Source organism: Lampris incognitus, chromosome 14 (genome assembly GCF_029633865.1).
Source record: "Lampris incognitus isolate fLamInc1 chromosome 14, fLamInc1.hap2, whole genome shotgun sequence".
NCBI lineage: Eukaryota > Metazoa > Chordata > Actinopteri > Lampriformes > Lampridae > Lampris > Lampris incognitus.
The window spans coordinates 39,128,874-39,154,529 of NC_079224.1; the positions used below are offsets into that span (position 1 = coordinate 39,128,874).

The 25,656-nt window shown below is 45.4% G+C and overlaps 1 protein-coding gene across 2 annotated transcripts; it reads left to right on the plus strand.

Annotated features, from left to right (window-relative positions):
- The first annotated feature begins 228 nt into the window (after positions 1–228).
- On the plus strand, positions 229–18,519 carry LOC130124287 (CDK5 regulatory subunit-associated protein 2-like). 2 transcript variants are annotated; one of them, XM_056293747.1, is made up of 6 exons: positions 229–395; positions 3,189–3,241; positions 3,373–3,440; positions 6,935–7,045; positions 15,882–15,958; positions 18,212–18,519. In XM_056293747.1, exons 1-6 carry the CDS (start codon positions 346–348, stop codon positions 18,234–18,236), a joined length of 384 nt encoding a protein of 127 aa, XP_056149722.1. In that variant the 5' UTR covers positions 229–345; the 3' UTR covers positions 18,237–18,519. The 2 variants fall into 2 exon arrangements, with proteins under 2 accessions (XP_056149722.1, XP_056149720.1); XM_056293745.1 differs by having other exon boundaries at positions 18,288–18,519.
- Positions 18,520–25,656: the final 7,137 nt, after the last annotated feature.

Consider the following 25,656-nt stretch of genomic DNA (forward strand, 5'->3'; position numbering starts at 1 on the left):
TCGTGACCCAGACATTTTCTGCACAGTTTAACTCCTGACTCTGTGGTGGCAGGGCAGACGGACGAGGCGGCGGGACAATAGAACAGCGGGGGTATATTGAGGTATATTGTGGGTGTATATTCGGCGTTAAAACACCCCCCCCACCACCACCACCACCCCGCCCCTCCGCGGATCCCTGCCTCATCTTCACACGCCCCCCTCTCCAAACGTAGCGGTGGTCGGGAGAGACGGCCGCGCATTTTTCCCCTTCCTATATGGTTGAAATTTCTGAACGCGAATAATGGCCGGGTGATTTAAAAGCAGGGGCTTACCCGCTGGTTTGGCCCCTTCAGGCTGACGGAATATATGGATTGGACCTCACCATCGTCGGAGCAGACTTGGAGCGACACAGCAAGGTAAACGGAGGACGTCCTTATTTTCACGCTCACGCCGCGATTCGGAAACCATCGCGGCGAAGGGCTAATTAATGGTGCGTTAAGCGTTGAAGCACAACTCTGCCCTAGCGTGTCAGCGGCGGACCCGCCGAGCTGTTGTTATTATCACCATTCTATTCATCGCTGACGTCGTCCCGTCTCATCGCTGAGATATCGTCTTTTCTGCCTCTGTCATGGACCAGCCTCCGGTCCGGTGAAGGCAAAGGCCTTGTTTTAATTTGCTCGATCTGGGTCGTTTGAGACACAAACTCGCTCAGATCGTCGTCACGCGGCTTAACGTGTCGTCGGCGGCTGTTGTCCGGCCAAATTCTGCTGGAAATAGCCTAAATACGCGAATGCCGATGGTATTATTGATCATAACGATGAGAGGTGTGTGCAGCTAATTTGGGCTCTGCTGATCACATTCGTTGTGTTTATATTGTAGCGAATTCGGGGGACAACGAATTCGCTACAATATTGTACCGCGTGCACCCTCAGCCCTGTGGGGGGGGGGGGCAATTAAGTCAATCTGCAGATGAATCTCCATCAAATTTGCTTAGCTGTCACAATATATTGTAGCGAATTCGGGGAACAACGCAACCACAGGAATTGCCGCGGCCGGGAAGCGAACCCGTATCGCCCGCACCGCAGGCGACATCGCTAACCGCTAGACTAAAGGGTCAGACCCGCGAATTTTATCCATGCACTTTACACTACCCCTCTCCTTCGGGAAGCGCGTCCCCGTGCTTGAGCATATCAGCTCCTTCACGCGTGAAGGTCGCTCCATCCCACTTCTGACACCAATGTAGCGAAGTCGGGGAACAACCAACCACAGGAACTGCCGCGGCCGGGACGCGAACCCGCATCGCCCGCACCGCAGGAGGCATCGCTAACCGCTAGACTAAAGGGTCAGACCCGCCAGCCGGCGGCCAGCGTGTCTTCTTATCCATGCACGTTACAATATATATGTGGGTGTATCACCCTGTCATTTTGTTTGTTTTGTTTGTTTTAAATTTTGGGGTGGGATGAGGCGGCAGATTGTGAACGTCAGACGCAACGTGGCATTATGCATCAAGTAAAGGCGCTGAAGTATGAGTTGAACCCATGCTGTCGGTAACAAAAGTGGGTGGTCAGCACCCAGCAATGAAGGAGCGGGGTTTCGTTTTCTCGTTCGCCGTCAGTGACGGCGCTACACTGCCGTGTTGAACTTGATCAGGAATATAATGTCACGCGACACAGCTGCACAGTTGATGTGCTGTGGTATTAAGATGTGATGAGAGCGCCCGCTGCCCGCCGCTCGCTGTGCTGAGCCCCAGACTGTTTGTCCACCTGCTGGGCTGGAACATCCCTGGCACGCAGCAGCTGCCTTCACAAAACGTGTATTTTCTGACCCAACAACTGCTAAAGGGATTTACAAGGAATGGGATGGGAGAGTAGAAATAGGCAGCAGGAGCTGTCAAGTCATTTTAGCAGCGGTGTTAGTGGGGGTTCGTATTTGTAGTATGTGCACAAGTGTGTTGGGCCTGCACCTCTGTTTCTGCACATGCGATCCGGCTCCGTCTTTGCTGGTGATACACACCAAAACTGGGCAATCAAAATAGTTTGCGAATGTTTACTCTTGGTTGTTGTTGTCTTGTTGGTGTGATTATGATAATCTTGGCACGTTAGATGTTTACAATGTTGAGCACACCATCATGTGCTTGATACTCCAGCTGTAAAAAAAAAAAATTCTGGAAGTATCTTTACTTTTCTACTCCTTATTGTGTAACAGTTTGTGTGTGTGTGTGTGTGTGTGTGTGTGTTGAACTGTGGACCTTCCTAGCTCCTCCCATCCCTCCCAAATTCCCCCTGTCCTGCTGTGGTACCCCCACTCTCCCATGGAGTTGCTAATGAGCTAATGCTGCATGGTCAAAAGAGTTGGGTGTCTTTTTGATCTCAAAAGGACCTCCTCCTTTCTCCTGGCTCGCAAAAGAGAGCTTAGTTGCTCATTTGTGGTACCTTTGTCTCCGTGAATCTCCAACTGTAAATCAAAGAAAGTTAAACCAGTTCATCTGGATGCAACGTTTATTGACAGAAACGTTTCATCGCTCGTCCAAGTGGCCTCTTCAGTCTAAACTGACTGCAGGTTTCCCCACCCTTATAAACCATACAGCTGCATAACGCCCGAAACCAACCTTCAGTTTCATATACAAATACGAGCGTGAGCATTAACTAGAGTTTCGGTGTCAAAGAAGGATGAACCAGTTCATCTGGATATGTTTATTGACAGGTACGTTTCATCACCCAACTAATGCCCCTTCTCCACCACATGGTACCGGCTCGACTCGACTCAACTTTTTCGTTTTCCATTACTGGGAAGTCCTGGCATTTTGGTAACTGTTGCCACTTTTCCGGTACCACCTTTGTCGAGGTTCCTAAAAAAAAAACTGGAGCGGGTACCAAAATCTATGCAGACCAGCTACACTGAGGGGGTACTGTTGCGGTAATGGAAAACGACACTCTGCGAGTCAAGTCGAGTTGAGCCGGTACCATGTAATGGAAAAGGGGCATAAGCGACCTCTTCAGTCTGGATTCTGAAGTCCGATTCAACTTTCTCTGATTTTCTTACCTGGATTATTGAGCATGCGTAAAGACACTTCACCTGTAAGGAAACAATTTTGGAAGCTGCTGTTTCTTTTTGACTCCTCTGTTGTGCAATTGTGCATGCATGCATGCATGCATGCGTGTGTGTGTGTGTTACTCATTCCGATACCTTTCCCTTCATTCATGTCTTAGGGACAACGCAGCAGAAGAGAAGACTTCATCCAAGACTATAGGTCACATGACAGGTAGCGCCACATTTTTTTCAACTACTGTAAATCAGCAGTAGTTTCAATAGGTATCAAAATCAATTACTTGCAGGACCAGGTGGCCATGCTAACTTATTTTTCCATGTTCCATATTTTACCTCCCCGTTTAGATTTGTGCGGTGATGAAACAGACAACTCCCTCTCTCTTCAGCTTCACACACTGAAGGAGTTTGAACAGGTAAGATCCTCCTAGGTTTTAATGTGCTTCTTGTTGTTGTTGTTTGCAATTGTTTCATATTTCTTTTTTCACGATGTAGGTTTAGATCTGGTCAAATTTCCCAGACAGTATTTGCATATTTGCATCTTCCAAAATGAGGCCGAGATTTACATGACAAAAGGAGCTAGATCTGCTTTATAGTGCCACCCTGTGGTTCAGTGTTGTGCCTTACTCTGTGAGGAAAATGAGCCAATTCAGCATTTACTGCTTGCTCTTGATGCAAAGTCCTCTCAGTGGGATCAGATGACTGAATGTTGGTGGAGACAAGAGTATCATGTCTTAAATAACAATTCATAGCCAACCAGTTTGCAGTGCACATTATTTAATGCTGTTATCAGACGATCGGTAACTGCTGCAGGAATGTTGAACAGAAAATACAAATATAAACCATCCTACTGTTATATGGTGTGCATTCAGCTACAACCATGCTCAAGTCAGGAGCCCTCATCAGTCGCTGCAGCTTCCATCCCTGGCTCTTGGACCAACACAGCACAATTTACAATAGTGTTCAACAAATGTACCTGTAACACAGCAGATCACAGTAAACACCATATTTTAACCACATCTGAGTTTTAACCCCTTTGACAGCAAACATCCACCATGAAATTGGCCTATTGCAAGAAACCTAATCCCTGCCGACACTACTGTCTTCTGACCCCTCTGGAGAAAGTCGAGCAAAAAGCCCCCTGCCTCGACAATCGTTTAAGTGTGACCTTGATAATATGATCATTATATTACATGAAACTCTATGGACAGGTCATCGAAACACACAAATAGCGCCACCTCATGTGACTCGGCGATGCACTTGGTGTTATTCTGTCTCTCCTGTTTTTCTCTCCAGTCATCCTCTCCCCCTCTCCGTCTTTATCCAAACACTTCAGCGCTCTTGTTTCCAAACCCTCCTTTGTTTCTGGCACACTTTCATATCGAGATAAAGCACTCTTTAAACTCAGCGCCGGCCTTTCTCCCTTTTGTGCTATTCTGGACACGACTCCGAGCCCCGTCAGAGCTGAAAACCTCACCATCCTGTCACGAACGCCAAAGCCGGCTCATTCTCACACCCGCAACAGGGGCGTACATAACATTTACTTACGTGTGCACGCACACACACACATGCACATACTTATACACACACACACACACATGCACATACTTATACACACACACACACTCCATGATGTCATCGCTTGTATTATATTCAGACCCAGCTTGGCAGCGAGCCGATACGTCTGCCCTGAATTATTTAGAGGCAGTGTGTAACCTGACACTTAATTGGGCACACTCGGTGAATTCATAAACAAGACCACGGCAACTTATGATGTACCATCATCATCATCATCATCATCAGCCATTCTGTATCTGAGCCCTTAAATTATAAAAGCTCTGAAGTGCTCCTCATGCCTGTTGAGAGAAAATGGTAAAGCTAATGCACATTTGGGTAGGAGCGTCAGTATGTAGTAATGGCGATTAGACAAGATCGTTGCTTTTGAAACAAAGTCAGATGCAGAAGAAATGCTTTGGACTTTTCAGCTCAGCTGTTCCTCTGTCCCCCTCTGTTTGTTCTTTTTTGTCCACCCGTCTCACCCGGGGACAACCAGGGATGCACCTTTCTGTGCCATTCAGGGCGCCTCCCTATAAATAGCGTGCCTCTCATTTCACCCTTTTTCTCAGAGGATCTCAGTGGATTCTGCTGACAGGGGTGTTCTCCTCCCCGTCCGTCCAATGGTAGTGTTGTCTTTTATTTTCTGGCCTGAACGTTGGCCTTGGAGCGGGGGGCTTCTGGTGTGGTGTCTCCTTCCTTTGTGGCAGCCGGTCATTTAAGTAAAAAGAAAAACAAAACCTGTGTTCTGTCCATGACACACCAACGATGAAGAAGGTGATGAAGGTGATAAAGGTTACCGGATCCCTTCTGAAGGAGAACATGAGAGCAGTTGAGCGTCGAGCATATCTGTGGCGATTACATAAGGAGGTGGATGTGGCCAGAGTCTCAGCTGTTCATATACTGGAGATGAACATACTGATGTTACATCAGTACAGACAAGGTGGAGGGAGGGAGGGGGGGGATCCAGAAACGAAGTTGGGAAGTTCGATTTAAGATCCGCCCCGATGATTTTGATTCAGTCTGAAAAGTTTCATTGTGGGATTTTAATGTCAGGACTGTCACGCCCCCCCCTCCCCCCCTTCAGAAGTATCGCTTGATTTGCTGTAACTGTTTTCAGAGCAACGAATTTGAGCACGCCCCCTCGAGAAATTGATCATTAGTCTTGTGAACTCGGGGCCACGCCCCCTCCATTTCCTGAGGGGGCGTGGCCCCAAGTTCACAAGACTAATGATTGATTGATGGCTAGCTAGCGAGCTTGCTAACTTGCGCAAGCTTGCTTGCCAACTGTATGAAAACAACCCCAACTTACTGATTATGACCCTTCATTGATTGTTCAGTCATTGATGCAGTTTTTTCCGAATCAGTTAAATTATGTTGACAGCCAGGAGGATCGTTTTTCCTCAAGACGCTTTAGTCACAGCTCCACAGCAACAGCATTTCTAATATTTTGGGTAGCTTAAAGTTAACAGACCTTCCGTTGAAAAAAATACAGCAAGACTGGGAAACATGATTTTAGTTGGCTCGGAGGTAGAAATAATTGGGGGGGGGGCAGGAAAGAGCCGCATTTCCAACTCCTGCCTCACACCATTCCCCTTCATTTCTCTATTTGTTCCCTCTGCCCCCCCCTTTTTTTGGTCCAGGGGTGTGATCTCCTCTCATATCACAAGTGCCTGTCAGCCCCCCCCCCCCACCCCACCCCACCCCCCGAGTCTCTCATACCTCCCTCCCTCTCTCCCTCCCTCCCTTCTCCTCCTCCTCCTTCCTGTTCCTCCTCCCATCTCCCCCCTGGCCGTCTGGGATTCCAGGGATGTCTCCTTCAGTAAAAAAAGCTCCTGTCCCGTCAACCCCCCTCATTCACAGACCAGAGCGCCACCATGGAGCTGACATGGCCGCAGCTCTGACTGCCCGGGTTGCAGGGTAGCCCTCTGCACCGCCACTGGCCCTTATACAGTCATGCGTGCGTGTGTGTGTGTTTGTGTGTGTGTGTGTGTGTATGCATTTGTGTGTGTGTATGTGTGAGATTTAAGTTTAGTTAGTGCGTTTGCATGCGGGTTTTTTTTTTTTTTTTACAGGTGGCGAACCAATGCTGCTTTGTAGATAATTCGGCCTTGTTCATTATTTGGTGCTTCGAGACGCCGCGGAGCATCGTCATGCCCTCTCTGAAACGGAGATAGCATGTCTAACGGTTACCGGACTCTGACTACACGGACATGTCGTGACCCACCGAAGCCGTCCTTTTTGACGGACACCGTCTTCACCCACAACTAATTTTTCTGTAACTGTACACGGACATGTCAAACGGTGCCGGTGCTGCTTAGCGGTCATGTCTAACAGTTACCGTACTCTGTCGCAGCACCTGAATGACCTGAAGAAGGAGAACTTCAGCCTCAAGCTCCGCATCTACTTCCTGGAGGAGAGGATCCAGCAGAAGTTTGACGAGAACAGCGAAGATGTGTACCGCACGGTGAGTGTGGCCGTCGGGAAATGAATGGGAGCCCATGGGGTTGGCGGTGAATGGGACCGCCGGGGTTGTGGCACGGGGGTCAGAGGTTAGACTCATCAATTATAACCCACTGATTTGGTCCTGCAGGTGGATCTGCAGTTGAGAAGGTAGTCAAAAGAGGTTAACCTGTGCCCCATATCAGGGGCAAAGACGATAAGAGCCGATTGCGCTGTAATTTATCCCAACGGGGCTGTTTTACCGAATCGCTTTCACAATATGGCGTTGACCCAGCTGTCGGACTGATCCAGTTTAGCTGATGTGACAATCCGGGTGTTTACTTTACCAAGCGATTATTTTTAGATAGGTGGCCGCAAGGATGAGGCGCACATTCACCCAGTTATTAGAATTGAAACTTATTTTGATGGTTTGCGGTCGTGCTTTGCAGCAAACTGCCCCGCCGGACCTCTCTTTTGCCAGCCGCCGCTGTCCAATAACCCAGCAGTCTGTCCTTTGCTCACACTGAGTAAGTTAGACTCAAAAGGAGTTAAAACTGTGACCCCTACTGGTTTTCGGCTAAAAGGCCTACTTCAGCAAACACTAGTCAAGTGCAAAAACTGAAGTATATTGTTATTGTGTGTAATAATATAATGTTCGCAGTGTAGTTTTGTGTTTGCTTGTTTGTGCGTGCATAGGCTGGTGTCCTATATTGGAGGGTTTTTTTATGGGAAGTGTTATTTGTTTGTTATGGTAAGGACTGTTTGGTGAACGCAGAAGGACCTGGTCCTCATTGCAACCTCATTGTTGCTGTATTGGGGTGTCTGTCCCTAACCAACTGTCCCTAACTAACTGTCTCAACTGACTGTCCCTAACTAACTGTCTCTAACTAACTGTCCCTAACTGACTGTCTCTAACTAACTGTCTCAACTGACTGTCCCTAACTAACTGTCTCTAACTAACTGTCTCTAACTAACTGTCCCTAACTAACTGTCTCAACTGACTGTCCCTAACTAACTGTCTCTAACTGACTGTCTCTAACTAACTGTCCCTAACTAACTGTCCCTAACTGACTGTCTCTAACTAACTGTCCCTAACTGACTGTCCCTAACTGACTGTCCCTAACTGACTGTCTCTAACTAACTGTCCCTAACTAACTGTCCCTAACTGACTGTCCCTAACTGACTGTCCCTAACTGACTGTCTCTAACTACCCTAACCACTGTCCCTAACTAACTGTCTCAACTGACTGTCCCTAACTAACTGTCTCTAACTAACTGTCCCTAACTGACTGTCTCTAACTAACTGTCTCTAACTACCCTAACTAACTGTCCCTAACTGACTGTCCCTAACTGACTGTCTCTAACTAACTGTCTCAACTGACTGTCCCTAACTAACTGTCTCTAACTAACTGTCCCTAACTGACTGTCTCTAACTAACTGTCTCTAACTACCCTAACTAACTGTCCCTGACTGACTGTCCCTAACTGACTGTCTCTAACTACCCTAACTAACTGTCCCTGACTGACTGTCCCTAACTGACTGTCTCTAACTACCCTAACTGACTGTCTCTAACTACCCTAACTAACTGTCCCTAACTAACTGTCTCAACTGACTGTCTCTAACTAACTGTCTCTAACTAACTGTCCCTAACTGTCCCTAACTGACTGTCTCTAACTGACTGTCCCTAACTGACTGTCCCTAACTGTCCCTAACTAACTGTCTCAACTGACTGTCCCTAACTAACTGTCTCTAACTAACTGTCCCTAACTGACTGTCTCTAACTGACTGTCTCTAACTAACTGTCTCTAACTACCCTAACTAACTGTCCCTAACTGACTGTCCCTAACTGACTGTCTCTAACTAACTGTCTCAACTGACTGTCCCTAACTAACTGTCTCTAACTAACTGTCCCTAACTGACTGTCTCTAACTAACTGTCTCTAACTACCCTAACTAACTGTCCCTGACTGACTGTCCCTAACTGACTGTCTCTAACTACCCTAACTAACTGTCCCTGACTGACTGTCCCTAACTGACTGTCTCTAACTACCCTAACTGACTGTCTCTAACTACCCTAACTAACTGTCCCTAACTAACTGTCTCAACTGACTGTCTCTAACTAACTGTCTCTAACTAACTGTCCCTAACTGTCCCTAACTGACTGTCTCTAACTGACTGTCCCTAACTGACTGTCCCTAACTGTCCCTAACTAACTGTCTCAACTGACTGTCCCTAACTAACTGTCTCTAACTAACTGTCCCTAACTGACTGTCTCTAACTAACTGTCCCTAACTAACTGTCCCCAACTGACTGTCCCTATCTGTCCCTAACTGACTGTCCCTAACTGACTGTCTCTAACTAACTGTCTCTTACTACCCTAACTAACTGTCCCTAACTGACTGTCCCTAACTGTCTCTAACTAACTGTCTCTAACTGTCTCTAACTGACTGTCTCTAACTAACTGTCTCGAACTGTCTCTAACTAACTGTCCCTAACTGACTGTCCCTAACTGTCTCTAACTAACTGTCTCTAACTGTCTCTAACTGACTGTCTCTAACTAACTGTCTCTAACTAACTGTCTCTAACTGACTGTCCCTAACTGTCTCTAACTAACTGTCTCTAACTGACTGTCCCTAACTGACTGTCCCTAACTAACTGTCTCTAACTGACTGTCCCTAACTGACTGTCCCTAACTAACTGTCTCTAACTGACTGTCTCTAACTACCCTAACTAACTGTCCCTAACTGACTGTCCCTAACTGTCTCTAACTAACTGTCTCTAACTGTCTCTAACTGACTGTCTCGAACTGTCTCTAACTAACTGTCCCTAACTGACTGTCCCTAACTGTCTCTAACTAACTGTCTCTAACTGTCTCTAACTGACTGTCTCTAACTAACTGTTCCTAACTGACTATCTCTAACTAACTGTCCCTAACTAACTGTCTCTAACTAACTGTCCCTAACTAACTGTTCCTAACTGACTGTCTCTAACTAACTGTCCCTAACTAAGTGGCAGGGGGACTCTGGTGTCAGGATTGTCCAGTGTATAACGCAGCTGTGTGTGACATTTGAATGACTGTGCCTCTGCCTTTATATTTTCATTCATGTTTTATATACGAGGGCCTATGGGCTGTGTGTATTATACAGTGTGTGTTTGCATATGTGTGTGTGTGTGTGTGTGTGTGTGTGTGTGTGTGTGCGTGCGTGCGTGTGTGAGTGAGAGAGAGAGAAAGAGAATTTGTGTCTGTTGGTGTGAAGTTTGAGTGTGTGTGTGTATGTCTGTGATTGTGTATGTATGCATATGTGCATGTGTGAGCATGCATCTGTGTACCGTATCTATGTGTGTATATATATACATATGTGCATGTATGTGTGTGTGTATGTGCGTGCACTCTGTGTGTTTGTGTGTGTGCTCTCAATGTACCTGTGTGTGTGTGTGTGTGTGTGTGTGTGTGCATGCATCTGTGTACCTTACCTCTGTTTGTGTGTGTGTGTGTGTGTGTGTGTGTGTGTGTGTGTGTGTCTGCTCTATGTACCTGTCTGTGTGAGACAGTGTGTATATAGCTGTGTGTGTGTGTGTGTGTGTGTGTGTGTGTGTGTGTGTGTGTGTGTGTGTGTGTGTGTGTGTGTGTGTGTGTGTGTTTCTGCGTGTTTGAATTTTTCTGTGTCTGTGTCTAACCGTACGTATTTGTCTAAATGTTCTTGTGTTTGTGTGTGCCTGAGCTTATTTTTGGTGCATGTTGTTACTTAGAATGAAATAATGAATGAAATAATGAATGAAATAATGAATGAGATAATGAATGAGATAATGAGTGAGATAATGAGTGATATAATGGGGTCAGATGCCAGTTAAGCCAGTTCTGGTGTCCACAGCGAGGTGACTGTAGATGTACTGTAAACTGTACACACTTCCATTTGTGTTTCTGCCTCTGTTGCATTGTATTTGTGCACATACAACAACAACAAGGTGACCCCATTAGTCAGCTGTCGCTTGTGTGTGTGTGTGTGTGTGTGTGTGTGTGTGTGTGTGTGTGTGTGTGTGTGTGTGTGTGTGTGTGTGTGTGTGTGTGTGTGTGTGTGTGTGTGTGTGTGTGTGTGTAAGCCACCGAACTGGAAAAAGCTTCACCAGTAAAAGCTCCCAGCACTCCAGGTCACACTCAGTCTCATCCAAAGTACCTGCTTCTGGGATCACTGTGTGTGTGTGTGTTTGGGGGGGGGGGGTTTCCATCATAAAAGTAAACCCCTTCCTCTCTTCGTTTACAATCCTTACCAATTATTGATAAACCCTCTTGAGTCATGCATGTGCAGCGAGATGCTCCCATGACTTAAATTATTAAAACCACAACACGCCGCCGCTTACATATACAGTTACCACATACCGCATCTAAATAAATAAACGATAAACAATAAACAATACCAGCAGTGACTGAGAAAACTGATCCTTTTCTGTGTCTCGCTCATGCGGGTGAAGCTTAATAGATTTAATTACTTTTTTATTTTTTTTGGTTAAACAGAGACTTGGTATCTGGTTGTTCAGTTAAACTACATTTAATTTCGCCCCCGAGGTTTGTGCGGTGTTGTCGGTCCTCTGTACAGAGGGAAACTGAATGTGGCGCACCTGTACACGGCAGTCGTGTCGGTCATGTTGGGACATAGTGATCTTGGCGTGCGAGCCACGGGCGGAGGTCGAGGGAGACTCTATTTATAGAGAATACTTGAGCACGCTGATTTATTTATCACCTGTACTGATGTGAGCGCCCTGCCTGCACTCGAGCCGTGCTTCATGATGGGGGCCGGTACGAGAGCTTCTCTCTCATGTGTTTCCAGTCAGCTGTATACCACATATATGTTCGGTACCATTCACATTTAGCACAGGATGGGTGTGTGTGTGTGTGTGTGTGTGTGTGCGTGCATTGCTATGACCCCCCCCCCAAGCTTTAAATTCACGTCGGCTTATTGATGCAGTCAAGATTTGTCAAAGTCTTTAAAACATCATTAGGAAATTATTCATTATCACTCACTCACGTTCACTGGTAAGTCGGTGTGCTTCAGATATAGAACTGATATTTGAGCGAGTACGTATTCGTCCTCCCAGCACTGACAGATGGTGATGAATTTCGTGTCGCTGATGGATGAAGAGTGTTTTAAGCACTGATGAGTGATTAGCAGATAATATAAGTAGTTTAGTCTGGATTTCTAGACCAAGGCTGATCACAAGTCAGTTAATTCTGAGCCGGTGTCCACCGACCGGTCCCCGTCAGGAGCCGTTTGATAGGAATATTTCTGATGTTTATTTAGTTTTCATACCTATCTACTGTACCATTCTAGCTGTGGGAAGTGTGTGATGTGTCCTGGTGGTAAATAAATCTTAGTTCATCCCCTCCGCCGCGGCCCTGCCCTACCTCCGCCACTGTCTGGTTATGAGGGGCCCTGTTGCTGGGGGCCGAGGCACTCGGGGGGGATAAAATAGCAGGTGCACGGTGATGGCCGGCTATTTATAGAGCTGTTTGCCGAACGGGAAAACATCTCTCTTACTGGAAACCATGTTTACATGCGAACATACCGGTTTTTCTCTAAAGGGCACCCTACATGTTTAATTATTTTGCTGTATACCAGTGTTTATTTTTTGCTATTCAGAGCATGTAATTGGTTCTGCGTGGCATGCATTATAACTGTTACACCACTCGGTTATGTCAACCAGCATATTTTTACAACGTTAACGTGGCCTAGAAACATTAAGCATATGAAGCAATGTGAACTAGAAGAGTGCACTCAGTAGTATCTCCCCTTCTCCGCTGTTCGAACTTTTTTTCGCGGCTGGGAGAAGGGAAATATATGCACACACGGACAGAAAAAATGTTGTTTTTCCTGCCATCATAAGACTTTTGCACAGTGCCCAAATCAGTTGAATGGGAAATAATAATAATAAAAAAAAGTTGTTAATATACAGCGCTCAAGCTAAAAAAATCTACCTAATAAAAACATTTTGCCTGTCAGTCTGTGGATGTGCAGCCTCCTAGGTGGACCCTCGCATGAATACGACCAAGTCTGATATGAGATGACAGAGATCAGACTATCAAAGCCATTATTAAAAGACTTCAAATGTATTTAACCGTCACAGTTTTCATGATATAAAATGAATGAAGGTGAATGGCTGCTCGACTGAGTGACTTTCATTCATAAAACGACGGTAAGAAAACATAGCTCAGCCATGGGACATGTTTTATTTTAGCTACTGAGATGATTTCCAGCTGTTACTGTAATTAATCCTACTCTTGAAATTGTATTTTTATAGCAGAGTTTTAACATTGGAGGCTATGGCGAGATGAATAAGGTGAATTATTTGTGGTTCATCCAGTGTTCCTCCAGTTCTCCTGTGCTGAGATCAGCAGCGAGTGAGTTCTTGGCTTGCGAAATACGATCAACTTCTCGTTTACTTATCCGTAATGTTTTGGTTTTGACACTGTCGCTGCCCAGTCTGACTCAACTGTAGATGCGAGTCGCGCATGCTCGCGGTTGACTCAGATCGGGCAGTGACAGAAAGCAGCGTTGGTCGAGCGAGCTGAAGAGTGAATGAAGAGAGTGAGCGGCAATAGCGAGAACCGATGTTTTTTGAAGTCTTTTAATCACCGCAAACATGCGAGGTTTTTCATCATACAGTCATAACTGTACACACAAAAAAAATTTAGGCTGATAGGGCCACAGTGCACACACACACACACACATATATGCGACCAAACACACAATACCCTCCAGGCAACCAACCGCCTGGCAGAGATAGATATTTCATAAGTCAGCCTATGAGACCGAAAGTCAGAGGTTGCTAAAACAAGATATACACTTGCAGAATTGACTTGTTCTTGTTCATCACATTTATTCCACGTGGTAAGTCAGAGTGGATTTGCTCAGGTTGCACGTGCACAGTGTATCTGCACATTCTGAGCATGGGCCTGATAGCACTCACAGTGCCTCTCTCGAATATGTTCAGTATGTGAGGTTGGGCCGAGATACAGGGCCGCATGTGGTGCTGCACGTGCAGCCCGGGGCATTGTGAGTGTTTAGGACTGATGGTGCTGCTGACTGAGAGATTGTTATCCACAGTCCTCTCCAGCTCTCTGACAGGGAGAGACAGGCCAGTTGGAGAGGTCAGCAACCTCACACAGCACGAAGAACTGTCGCACCTCTGAAAGAGAGAGAGAGAGAGAGGAAGGGAGATGGCACACAAGAGAGAAGCAGAGAGAGAGCGAGACAAAGACAGGGACGGGGACAAACAAAGAAACAGTGAAGAAGATGGTCAGTTGGATGGGCAAGCCAGATGGTAGATATAGTACGTGCAAGGTACTCTTCAACATCTGTATAGAGACGTGCCAAGCGCCCAGTTAAAGCTCCTTTGACAGTGTTGGATGCCGACAGCTTTTTTTGCCTGGCACCAAGAATGTTTTTCCAAGAACAGTTTAGCATTACAATACCAATGAAGCATGGGTGAGGTTGTGGTTAGGTTTAGAGTCAAGGTGATGTAGTGGGTAAGTTTAGGATAAGGTTAGGTGGCAGTTAAGTTTTGGCTTAAGGTTATGTAGTGGTTAAATTTTGGGTTGTGGTCAAGTATACAGATGATGAAGGGTACCATCGGCATCCTTTATTGGCACTTCGGCAAAAGCATCAATGCAGGATGCAATATAGGGCCTGGGATGAGAATAGGCTTGATCCAAACTGCATCAATGACAGTGGTAAACCCGCTGCGACAAGGTTTCTGTTCATTGTCACACAGACAGACAGTCAGATAAACTGTCCTCTCCCTCGTGTCTGAGGTCAGGATGGAAAGAATGAGCCTCGCTCTTTTTGCCCTTCCAAATCGTCCATCCCATAGTCCAAAGAGCCCTGGACGGCCCCAAGCAGCCTCCCCATGGGCCCCACAGACCGGTTGGAGCAGGTAAACAAACCATGGAGTTTAGCCTTTGGCCCCAGGGATAAGTGTTTCAGCTGCCGTGGATTCTCCAGCTCTAAATAGAAATATACCAACCACAACAACACGGTGAGATGTTCTCTGCACCCACCGGCTCTGACTCACACCGCCCAGAGGGAGGGAGTTAGCGAATAGAGGAATGGTGAGGTGATGTTGCACGCAATAGGTCAGCTGTAAATGAGGAATGCGAGGATGGAGAAAATAATTGAACTAGGGGAGGGGGAGCTGGTGTGGTGGAGATGTGAGGGAGGGAGGTAGGTACAGGAGATTCAAACACGCAGTCTGTGAGGTGCTGAGATACGAGGCTTTAGTCGGAGGGTGAGAGTTCAGCGGGTGTCACATGCCAGCCCTGTGATATCCCCTTTGCACGACACACTGGCGCAGGTTTCCTAGCTTGTCGTGTGTTTTTTTCTATATTCTACTGAATTTAATGGCGTAGTGAAGTGCGACCGCAGCTCATACGCATAAACACGAGATGAAGTCATTTTGTTTAAAACCCTTGATTTACATAAGAGCTTAAAATAGACTGACTCAAATGAAAAAAAGAAAAACCCTTCCCCATGTGATGCCCATATTATAAACAGCATTGTTAATCAAATCCTAGTTTCCAGCTATTACACATATAACTATTTACATATCAAACCTTACAATGAAATATAGTAAACATTTGTAAGTATTGCATTATTAGAAATGTTATTTATCTCATTTTGGTCAATGTGTTTGGTTGATAATACTATTGCTGAGATGATGTGCTATGGATGATGATGTTGATTGATCGACTGACAGATGGATTGGTTGATTGGTTGGTTGATTGATTGATTGATCAATTGATCGATCGATCGATTGGTCAGTTGAGTGGTTGATTGACTGATGCTTATTTACTGTTCTTTTCCTCTTGCAGAACATCGAGCTGAAGGTGGAAGTAGAGAGCTTGAAGCAGGACCTCCAGGAGAAACAGCAGCTTCTTGACAAAGCCCTGTGAGTTTTGGATTTCTTATTAGACTTGTTGACATTTCCCAATACCAAATATAATCTTGGAATCGTCAATAATGTCTGTTCTCAATTCCATCAGCGTGTCCCACCAAAAAGATTATCGTCAATTTGATTGAGAAAAAAAAATCATTGGTACTATAGTCAACAAACAGATATTGTGTGTAACTTGCTAAGCACAATTTCTAATCGTCTTTCCACTCTTATTGAATTGCCCTTTGCAAACAGCCTTTGTAACTCAGTAAAATCAAATTATCTGAGTGTGTACATAGACTCTACTATGGTGCTTACTAGTGATCTAGTGTACTGGAATGCGGGAACAAAAAGTTACCCGAGTGATTTGGTCAGCCCCTGAAGATGGTTTATCTTTGTTTGATGGTCTTAGGCATGGATAAAGAAGCCTTTACTGCCCAATTCCCCCATTACAGAAGGTCTTAAGGGAGTTGTGTGTGTGGTGGTGGTGGTGGTGGTGGTGGGGGGGCTAGCTAGTGCTTCCACCAGAAATTTCTCCAAAAGGGGGGTGTCTTAATAGTGCTAACACCTCATATCTCTAACAGCTCATATGTCATACTGCAGCTGCTGTAGATGATACACGCACACATGAGACAGCCACAGGGAGCACAGGCTGTTCACATTTGTGTGAGCACACACACAAGAATCTGCACACCTTTCATGCTGTCATCAAATCACGAAATCACAAGTAGCCACACAACACACACACACACACACACACACACATATGTACTTTCTGCACCTTTCTTGGCTTGATGCAGAGGACCCCTGCTGGCCCTGTTCAGACCCCTGCAGAGTGATAGCGCTGATTTCCAAGCCTTCGTATGAACTTTATTGTTAAGACAGTGATGTTTTGAAACAAAAAGGAGAGCACCTGGTGCAAGAGGCTTAAACAGTGGTCATAAAAGATACTGTTAGCCCCAGGATGTTCCGGCTCTGTCTCATTAGCTTATAGCTATCTGAATAATGCGTAGACATGTCTGCGTTCATGTCCCCATGCCGGGTAAAAGCAACTCGTCCCGTGCCAACAATCCCTACCAGCTCCAGGGACACTCTCAAGTAGCTGACACCGTGCTTCGACCTTCCCATATCGGGGGTGGGGCAGTTTGGAAGGGATTTTCCCAATAGGGATCAATAACGTGATGTAGTAAAGGAGAGCACAAACCTGCCCTAAGGCAGAACAGTCCCGTCTGTAGATAACAACCCACACAGTTTAGGGTTGCAAGCCGCCCTGTAAAATACAGAATCATCCCATAATTGGAAACTAAACACGTTCCGTATTGAACTGATGTGTTCCTTATTTTTGAGAATCTTTTCAGTGCAAATCTATGGGAGAGAGATATTACAGGTTAGACTATTAAGACAGGGTGATTTGTATGAGATGGAAGGAAACCCTCCTACTGCTATCCCTTTCATGTTATGTTCCACTACGCAAAAGGAGAAGCACACAGTGTGCTAAGATATGCCTGACAGCGGCACAAGATTTAAAAAATAGCAACCTGCGAGCTTAATCCGCCGGCAAATAAGCTCGAAACCGTCCAGACCCACAGTGCACCTGTGCTGCACATGTAGATGGAGCATGGCAGTATTCAATGAGAAAGGGGGCAACAGAAGACTAACAGCAGGTGCAGTCCAGAACAACAAGGTTGTAAACTGTAGCGACTTTATGTGTAAGGTTACGCTATGCTATGCTATGCTTACTACTATGTGACATGGAGTTAACAGAATGTTACGTAAATCACAGGTGGAGGGGAAAGCAAGTAGCGATTATGTTCCAGGGATTAGTCATATCCTAAACATATCATGAGTAAAACTAGGCTAACTATATAGCTAGCTAGCTATGGCATGTCCTGACCTCTATAACGTTATTCGTTGTCCGTGTGTTCATACATCAATTGCGAGCGTGTCCTACTAAACGTCCCTTTCGGGTCATCCATGAGTGAGTGACCACAATTTGTCACGCGTAGCCCATGGCAGCAGTTGCAAGTGCGCCATGGAGAAAAAAAAAGGAAGAGATTAGAAAAATACAAAAGAGAATGGGGGGAAAAAGATTACCAATGGCTGGGATGCGTGAGCGAGAACGTGTACAAGCCAAGGCCAACTGCACCGTCTGCCACCGGGTTTTCTCCGTTAGTCACGGAGGAATTTGTGACATCAAACAACATGCATTGGGAGAAAATTATACGAGGAGCATTATGCAATAATCAAATATTTGTTGTATGTCCACAGTAGTCATCGGAGCTCCTCAGTCTAAGGTCATAGACTACCCCCCACCACCCACCGGCGTTCCTTTTTTCCATTTCAGGAAGCTGGCAGTCCTAACCCACACCCAAAACTGAACCACTTTGCCTCCTTGGCGGAGGTAACAACTAGAAAATGCATCTTCCGAACATGAGGAGGCTCATTGAAAGTGTTGGCGATTCTTTACATCATCAGTCCTCTCCAGGAGATTCTGAACACATCACGCCATTCCTGTCTCTGAGGAAGTTTTTTGCGGAAGACGTTAATGACGTAATAAAGTTAATAAAGTATACCGAATTTCATCATCAAAACCTAATGTGTTGTACTTCTTTTCAAAGCCCACCCGCTCATAAAATGTTGCTGGGAATCCATCCTACATTTCTTTGAGGTAGCTCGCTGAAAAACGGACTAACAAGGGCTACAACATAACTGCCCTGGCCGGCTGTGGCAGTAGATATAATGGAACAACTGATGAAACTTTGGAAAGTTAAACTGTCCACAAGGTCGGTGCTGTCCCCTGACATGAGCTAAATGGCGCTTGTCGGTGAGACGGCAGACAGGCAGTAGCAGTACTCACATTAGATCAAAATATCCCAGTTATCTGAGCTGCTGCATGTGGCAGACAGGGTTAAAAATGCATGCGGAGAAGAACCAAAACAGACTCAATGGCGACAGAGTGGCGTGGGCCATTCTGGGAGCAGGAATTCTGGGATAGTCATGTTGACCAAGCAAGTGATGCACGCAGATGCTCGCTGGAGTCGGAGGAGTGAGAGAAACGCTGATGTCACCAACCTGATGTGAGTGAATGAAAAACTAGAGAGGTGGGAGGATAGGGGATTTGAACATCTCAAATGAAGTTTGAAATGACCCTTGTTTCATTATGGACACGCAGAATTTCATCTGACATAATATCTGTTTTTGTTTGCGCACAATTATCTCAAATCCTATCTGAAAGTAAGAGTTTTTCAGGACGGCAACCACTTCACCAACCACTCGGCATTCACACAGTGTAATCGATGTCCATTAACAGAACATTTTGACTGCATGCTGAAATCCTAAGAAGGACTTTTTTCTTTTCTGAATCACATCCTTGTACTTACAGCAGGAGATGTTATTTAAATTTTCGCAGATGATTTCAAGTTCAAGTACTTTATTTGTCACATGCACAGAAATACAAAGTAAAACATGCAGTGAAATGAAGGGAATTTCACTTTCATTTCTGTGCATGTGACAAATAAAGTACTTGAACTTGAACTCATCTGCAAAATTTTAAATAACGTCTCCTGCTGATTTGTGTTGCATCTCGCTTCTTTTGGTTCACAATGTCCAACAGTGAACATCTGGGTTGAATGATGTGACTACAATGTGACATACAATCCACACTGACTACAATTACCATCTGTAAATGACACTTCAGTGGTGTCACATACTAGATAACGTTTTTGTGAATTCTCAGCAAATCTACACAATGTCTCCATCACATACATCCTGTCTGTTGTTTAAAAACCCGCTTCAAGGTTACAGAGTAATAACAAATCTGATGGACTACAGTTCATATAAGCATCATCAAGCATATATGATGACATAATACAGCAAAAATATGCCTCGAGTCACAACTTTCTAACACCTTCTTTAGTTTCAAATTAATTGTGTCCTTCCTCAAAATTTCTTATGCAAAAAAATATTTTCTACAAATGCCAACATCCGCCAGTGAGTCTGTACATTGTTTGCATAGATGGCACTGCACAGGCCACTTACTGAACCTAATTAAAGCCCACACTAAGGGTGTGGCTGCTGTCTGCTTGATGCAATGCTATGACTTGGGGGTATTGGGTTTCTTATGACCATTTTAACTGGAGGGGTCAGTTTTATGACATCATATCCTTTCTTGGCGCCTAACTACACATGGCCTTGGCAAAACCCAGACGCAAATGTATATGTGATTATAGGCCAGGCAATTAAAGTGATGTAATATGTATATTTGTATATTCAGTAATGACTTGCCTCTTGTCCCTCTGGCAGAACAACAGCAGAGAGCTTAACCAATCACAATGAAGCAGAGCTGCAGAGGCGATGTCAGGAGAGGCAGCAGGAGATCGACCACATGCAGGAGGTGCTCGAGACCAAGATTCAGCTCCTGCAGGAGGTTGGTTCCAAATTGGCGAAACTGAAAAAGCTGCGCTCAAGCATATCGAATTATAATTGCTCTATTTTCAATTCTTCCCATTTTTCCAATTCTTCCAGGAGGCCCAGCTAGCACGGAGCGAGGCTGAACGGATGGCCTCGCTAGCTGGGTCGCACTCTCATGCATCCCTCCTCTCGCTAGACACCCCCATGGAGGATATCCCTTTGGACGATAGACCTCCCACCATCCTGCCCCAGTCGAACACCAACAAAGACAGGTGCGGTGATGTATAAGATCTAAGAGACATAATCAACAGAAAACAACCTGAAACCAATCTCCGGCTGGCGTCGTTGACCCTGTGTCTGTCTTCTCATCTGTCTGCATATAGGGTGATAGAGGAGCTGACTGAAGAACTCTGCTCCAAGGACACGATTATCACCAAGCTGAGCGGGGAGAAGAGCAGGCTGATGCAGAGGGTGGAGGAGCTGGAGGGACAGGTGCAGGAGCTCTCCTGCTCTCTGCTGCAAAAAGAGAAGGATGTGGAGGTATGCTGTGAATTCGTCACTTAGATAGATTCCCTTAAAGGGGAAAATTCGCCCATTTTCAACCTTCCTTCTGTCTACCTGTGACAGGGGTTGCTCATGAAAGACACCTGAAGTTGCTCCCGATCGTTTTTACATCTCTGGGCTGTGAAACCGAGTTTTTTTCCCCAGCCGCCAAGTGACATATCGTGACGTCAGCTGGTGGCTGAAAAACTAACGGGCTAGCAGGGTTTCTAATACTCTAATCTACTCTAAACAAGCTGTTCAGAAAACATATCTTCATTCTCTCCGCTAAATTCTGTTTCCAATGGTGGAAATGACATCCCACAACAACTAACATTTTATGGACGACAATACAGAAGCTAGAGCGCAATGCATTCTGGTACATGTCGGGGCTGTGGGAAAGACTGTGTGAGCAGGAGAGTGCCGATTTCTCCATCAATATAGTGCACAGTGAAGATTTTATCGCTTCAATCGACTGCATCCCTCATCAATACTGATTTCACGTACACAAAACCGTTGGTAAAATTTCCCTTTAAATGAGGCTTCTTTATAGTGGTTTATTGCTATGGCTCTCTAGCCCTAACATGCATGTGTACCGTACCGCAGACCCTACCCTAAATCATGCAAAACCTATAATAGAAATCCCACGCCTTGCACACCATGTCTTTCCGCTAGCCAGGTTAGTTGCCTCTTCTAGATGGGGGCCCAGCATATGCAGCATTCCTCAGACTTATTTTAAGAGCGATTCATGCAGGTCACAGATGTTACTTACACTCCCAAACTACTGCTGAAACGCTGAAACACACAGACACACATGCATGCTTACACAAAAGCACCCACACACACCCCTCACACACACACACACACACACACACATATATTTATAATAATCACACCCAAACACATACACACTCACATGCACCTGTTTGAGTGATTTTAAAGCCCCATATCAAAAATTAATTGCATCTTGTCGGGCATCCCTACAGACATAACTGGCCGTGTCTGAGGGTGGGTGGCCGGATGTGGGTATGTGTCCTGGTCACTGCACTAGCTCTTCCTCTGGTCGGTCGGGGCGCCTGTTCGGGGGGGGAGGGGGAACCGGGGGGAATGGCATGATCCTCCCACACGCTACGTCCCCCTGGTGAAACTCCTCACTGTCAGGTGAAAAGAAACGGCTGGCGACTCCACACGTATCGGAGGAGGCATGTGGTAGTTTGCGGCCCTCCCCGGATCGGCAGAGGGGGTGGAGCAGCAACCAGGATGGGTTCGGAAGATTGGGGTAATTGGCCAAGTGCCATTTGGGGGGGGGTCAAAAAAAATTAATTCATTGCATCTTAAGAAGCCAGCTTGAATTTTCTTCATAGTTACAGGGATGAACTTCCATGGAGCTCTGGATGTTCATTGCCTTTTTTTCTTCAGTGGTTTTTGAGCTATAGCTATGGCTGCCATTTCGTCAAAACCGCAATCATTTTTTTAAAGGTACAGACCATTTTCAAATTGTTGAATCGCACGCTCAATTCCCTAAATGTCATTGCAAGCAAAAAAAACCAAAAAAAACCCACTACTACTGTCTCTGTCTTGATGTCTCCTCTCACACCTCTGTTCACAGTTCTACCAGGAGGAACTCGGCCGGGAGAGGCTGCGCATCGAACAGGAGATGCAGGTATGTGGACCGTTACGTGTTTGTGGTGAAGAGACTGGCGTACTGTCGAATTTCACGGCTGAAAATCTGGAAATGTGGTTTTTGCAAGTGTAGGCTATTTTCTCGGTGTTCATGCTGTTATACATTCCACCATGGAGTGTCAGTGCAGCCTCACCGTGCCCAGCATAGTGATGAATGCTGCAGAGGGAGCATGCTGACGAATGGAGAGATTTATCTGCAAACACTCTGGACTCAGAAATAATTACAGGAAAAAATGATGGTTGAAAATAGAATACAATTAGTATTGTACAATACAGGACAAGACAAGAGAAATAGTATGCAAGAGACGAACACCTCCCTGCATGCTCACTGAACAAATGAGTTGTCTTCCTTATATTCCCTTTTCCATAGACAAAGAAAGGCTTATTGATTGGTCAACTTAAGCCATACATTTTCCCTATACGTTGCATCATAGAATGGTTAAACATCTGGTCGTCATCAGTTAGATAAAATTACAAGACACCGCAAAATGCGTCCATATATGGAATGAGATAGAGACTTTCGGAGTGCTTTCTGTATTATTTACCCCGTGGCAGGTTCTAGTACCATAGTAACAGGACATTCCTTACTCCTCTCCTCTCTGGGAGATTCAGAGCCCAGCATCAGATAACACAGACCTCCTTTAAAGCAGATTTGACCAGCGTGGTGTATTGAATCCAAATACACAATGATAACGCCTGATGCTTCATGTTAATTTGCAGATGTGACTTATGCCTCACTGGAAAATTCGAGGAGCCCTCTAGATAACGCCGCCATTGTTATTGTAATTACGGTGTATTAACTAGTGAGAAAAATGTGGTGAATTACTTGTCATGCACAAACTATTTGTAGTGTGCAAGAGAGTGGTAGAGGGGGCGAGGTCTCTCTTTTGTAACAGCCTATTCTTCTAAAAGGGAAACAATCATGATTTTCAACATTACCTTTATATATATATACGGCGTAGATTTTCAACGTTACCTCTATACATAACTGACAGGGAAATCTCATATAGCATATGTAAAAACAAAGGTGTCTAAGAATGTTTCTGTTTTGAACAAAGCAAAGTACGTGTTAGATTACGAGGTAATGGGAATTCTGTACTGTTCATTTATTTTGCCATATTTCAGTTACTGTGTGGAAGTGTGGGGCAACACGTACATGAGCAACATAAAGCCATTGTTTATATTACAGAAAAGAGCAGTAAGAATTATTCATAAAGTGGATCCAAGAGAACACACCAACGGACTGTTTGTCAAGTCAAAATTAATGAAACTTAAAGATTTAGTTGAGTTACAGACATTGTTAGTTGTGTACAGGGCAAAAGCAGAGTATTACCAGAAGAGTTACAAAAATTGTTTGTTTTTCGTTCAGAGGACGAGGACCATAGCAGGAAATTTAATTTTAAACAGCACGTACTACTGTAAAGCAGATGTGTATTTCGGTATGTGGCATCAAACTGTGGAATTCTTTAGAGAAGGATCTAAAGGGTTCTATAAATATCTTTCAGGTCAAGAAAATGTATAAGAAAAGAATAATTAGACAATATGGAGTTGTCAGGTAGGGGGTTTTCAGTTGATGGTGAAATATGGTGTATGGCTTTTTGATTCTTTTTCATTTCGGATGTTGCTGGAAGTATTAGTTGTTGAGTAACTGACTGACAGACTATCTAATCTGTTGTTTATTTATGTTTGAGTAAGGGGCAGGCAAAATAAGATTTTCTTCTCCCTGTTCCTTTTCAGTCATGGGGTGTGTAAATTGAGTTGTGTTTGATCATGAATTGCTTGTTTCTTTCTGGAGCTGTGCATTACCATAAGCGGAATAAATAATAATGAAATGAAATGATATGTATATATATATATATATATGATGCAGGGAGAACACTCCATTCACAGCCATTATACTAAGCAGTCTTCTGTGTGTCGCTGAAACAACGCTGAAATTGTGTCCACCAGTGATGTCTGGATTGCATAACAAAATGCGAATAACAACACATTTTCATTCGCGTTTTCTTTTTTTGGATTTTCCCTCTTTTTTCCCCCCAATTGTACTCGTCCAATTACCCCACTCTTCTGAGCCGTCCCGGTCGCTACTCCACCCCCTCTGCCGATCCGGGGAGGGCTGCAGACTGCCACATGCCTCCTCCAATACATGTGGAGTCACCAGCCGCTTCTTTTCACCTGACAGTGAGGAGTTTCACCAGGGGGACGTAGCGCGTGGGAGGATCACGCTATTCCCCCCCGGTTCCCCCTCCCCCCCAAACAGGCACGCACATGCTAGTACAGCGACCAGGACACATACCCACATCTGGCTTCCCACCCGCAGACACGGCCAATTGTGTCTGTAGGGATGCCCGACCGAGCCAGATTTAACATGGGGATTCGAACTGGCGATCCCTGTGTTGGTAGGCAATGGAAGAGACCACTATGCTACCTGGACACCCCATTCGCATTTTCTTATACAATGCATCCTATCGTCAAAGCAGGAAATTAGTTTTCACATCCACAGATTGTCCTCCAGTGACATCACTGGCAGACACAATTTCGGTGTCGTTCCGCGGTGGCGTAGCGGTCTAAGCATCGGCTTTGTGTCGATGCAGTTGCCCACCGGGGACCTGGGTTCACACCTCGGTCTCGTCAGATCCGACTATGGCCGGACTCGATGAAGCAGCAATTATTGGCAACGCTGTCTTCGGGAGGGGGACGGAGTCGGCTTGTGTTCGTCAGATGAATGCGTCTCTGTGTGTGTCGGAAAAAGAGTGGTTCGGTCTGGATTCGCCTTGTCACGAAAGCGGCGAGGCGTCTCCTTCGAGACTGCCGGCTGTTTCAGAGACACACAGGAGACTGCTCAGTATTACGGCTGGTGATGGAGTCTTGTCTCCATGACTGCTTCTTTACAAAGAAGAGGTGCTTCAAAACATCAGCAAGTGGTCTGGTTCTGCAGAGTATTTCAATACGACATAGACAGAAAGCAAAATACAGTAATTTTTGAACAGAGGCTTCATCACAGCTTACTTTATAGAAACAGCTGTTAATCATATGTCAGCAAAGAAGCGGGTCAATAAGCAGAGAAACAAACGCCGGTG

Coding starts and splice junctions, on each gene's coding strand:
- LOC130124287 (XM_056293745.1), top strand. CDS start 346: ATGGATTGGACCTCACCATCGTCGGAGCAGACTTGGAGCGACACAGCA. Junction 396..3,188: donor ACTTGGAGCGACACAGCAAG/GTAAACGGAGGA, acceptor TTCATGTCTTAG/GGACAACGCAGCAGAAGAGA. Junction 15,959..18,287: donor CAGCTTCTTGACAAAGCCCT/GTGAGTTTTGGA, acceptor TTTCCATTTCAG/GAAGCTGGCAGTCCTAACCC.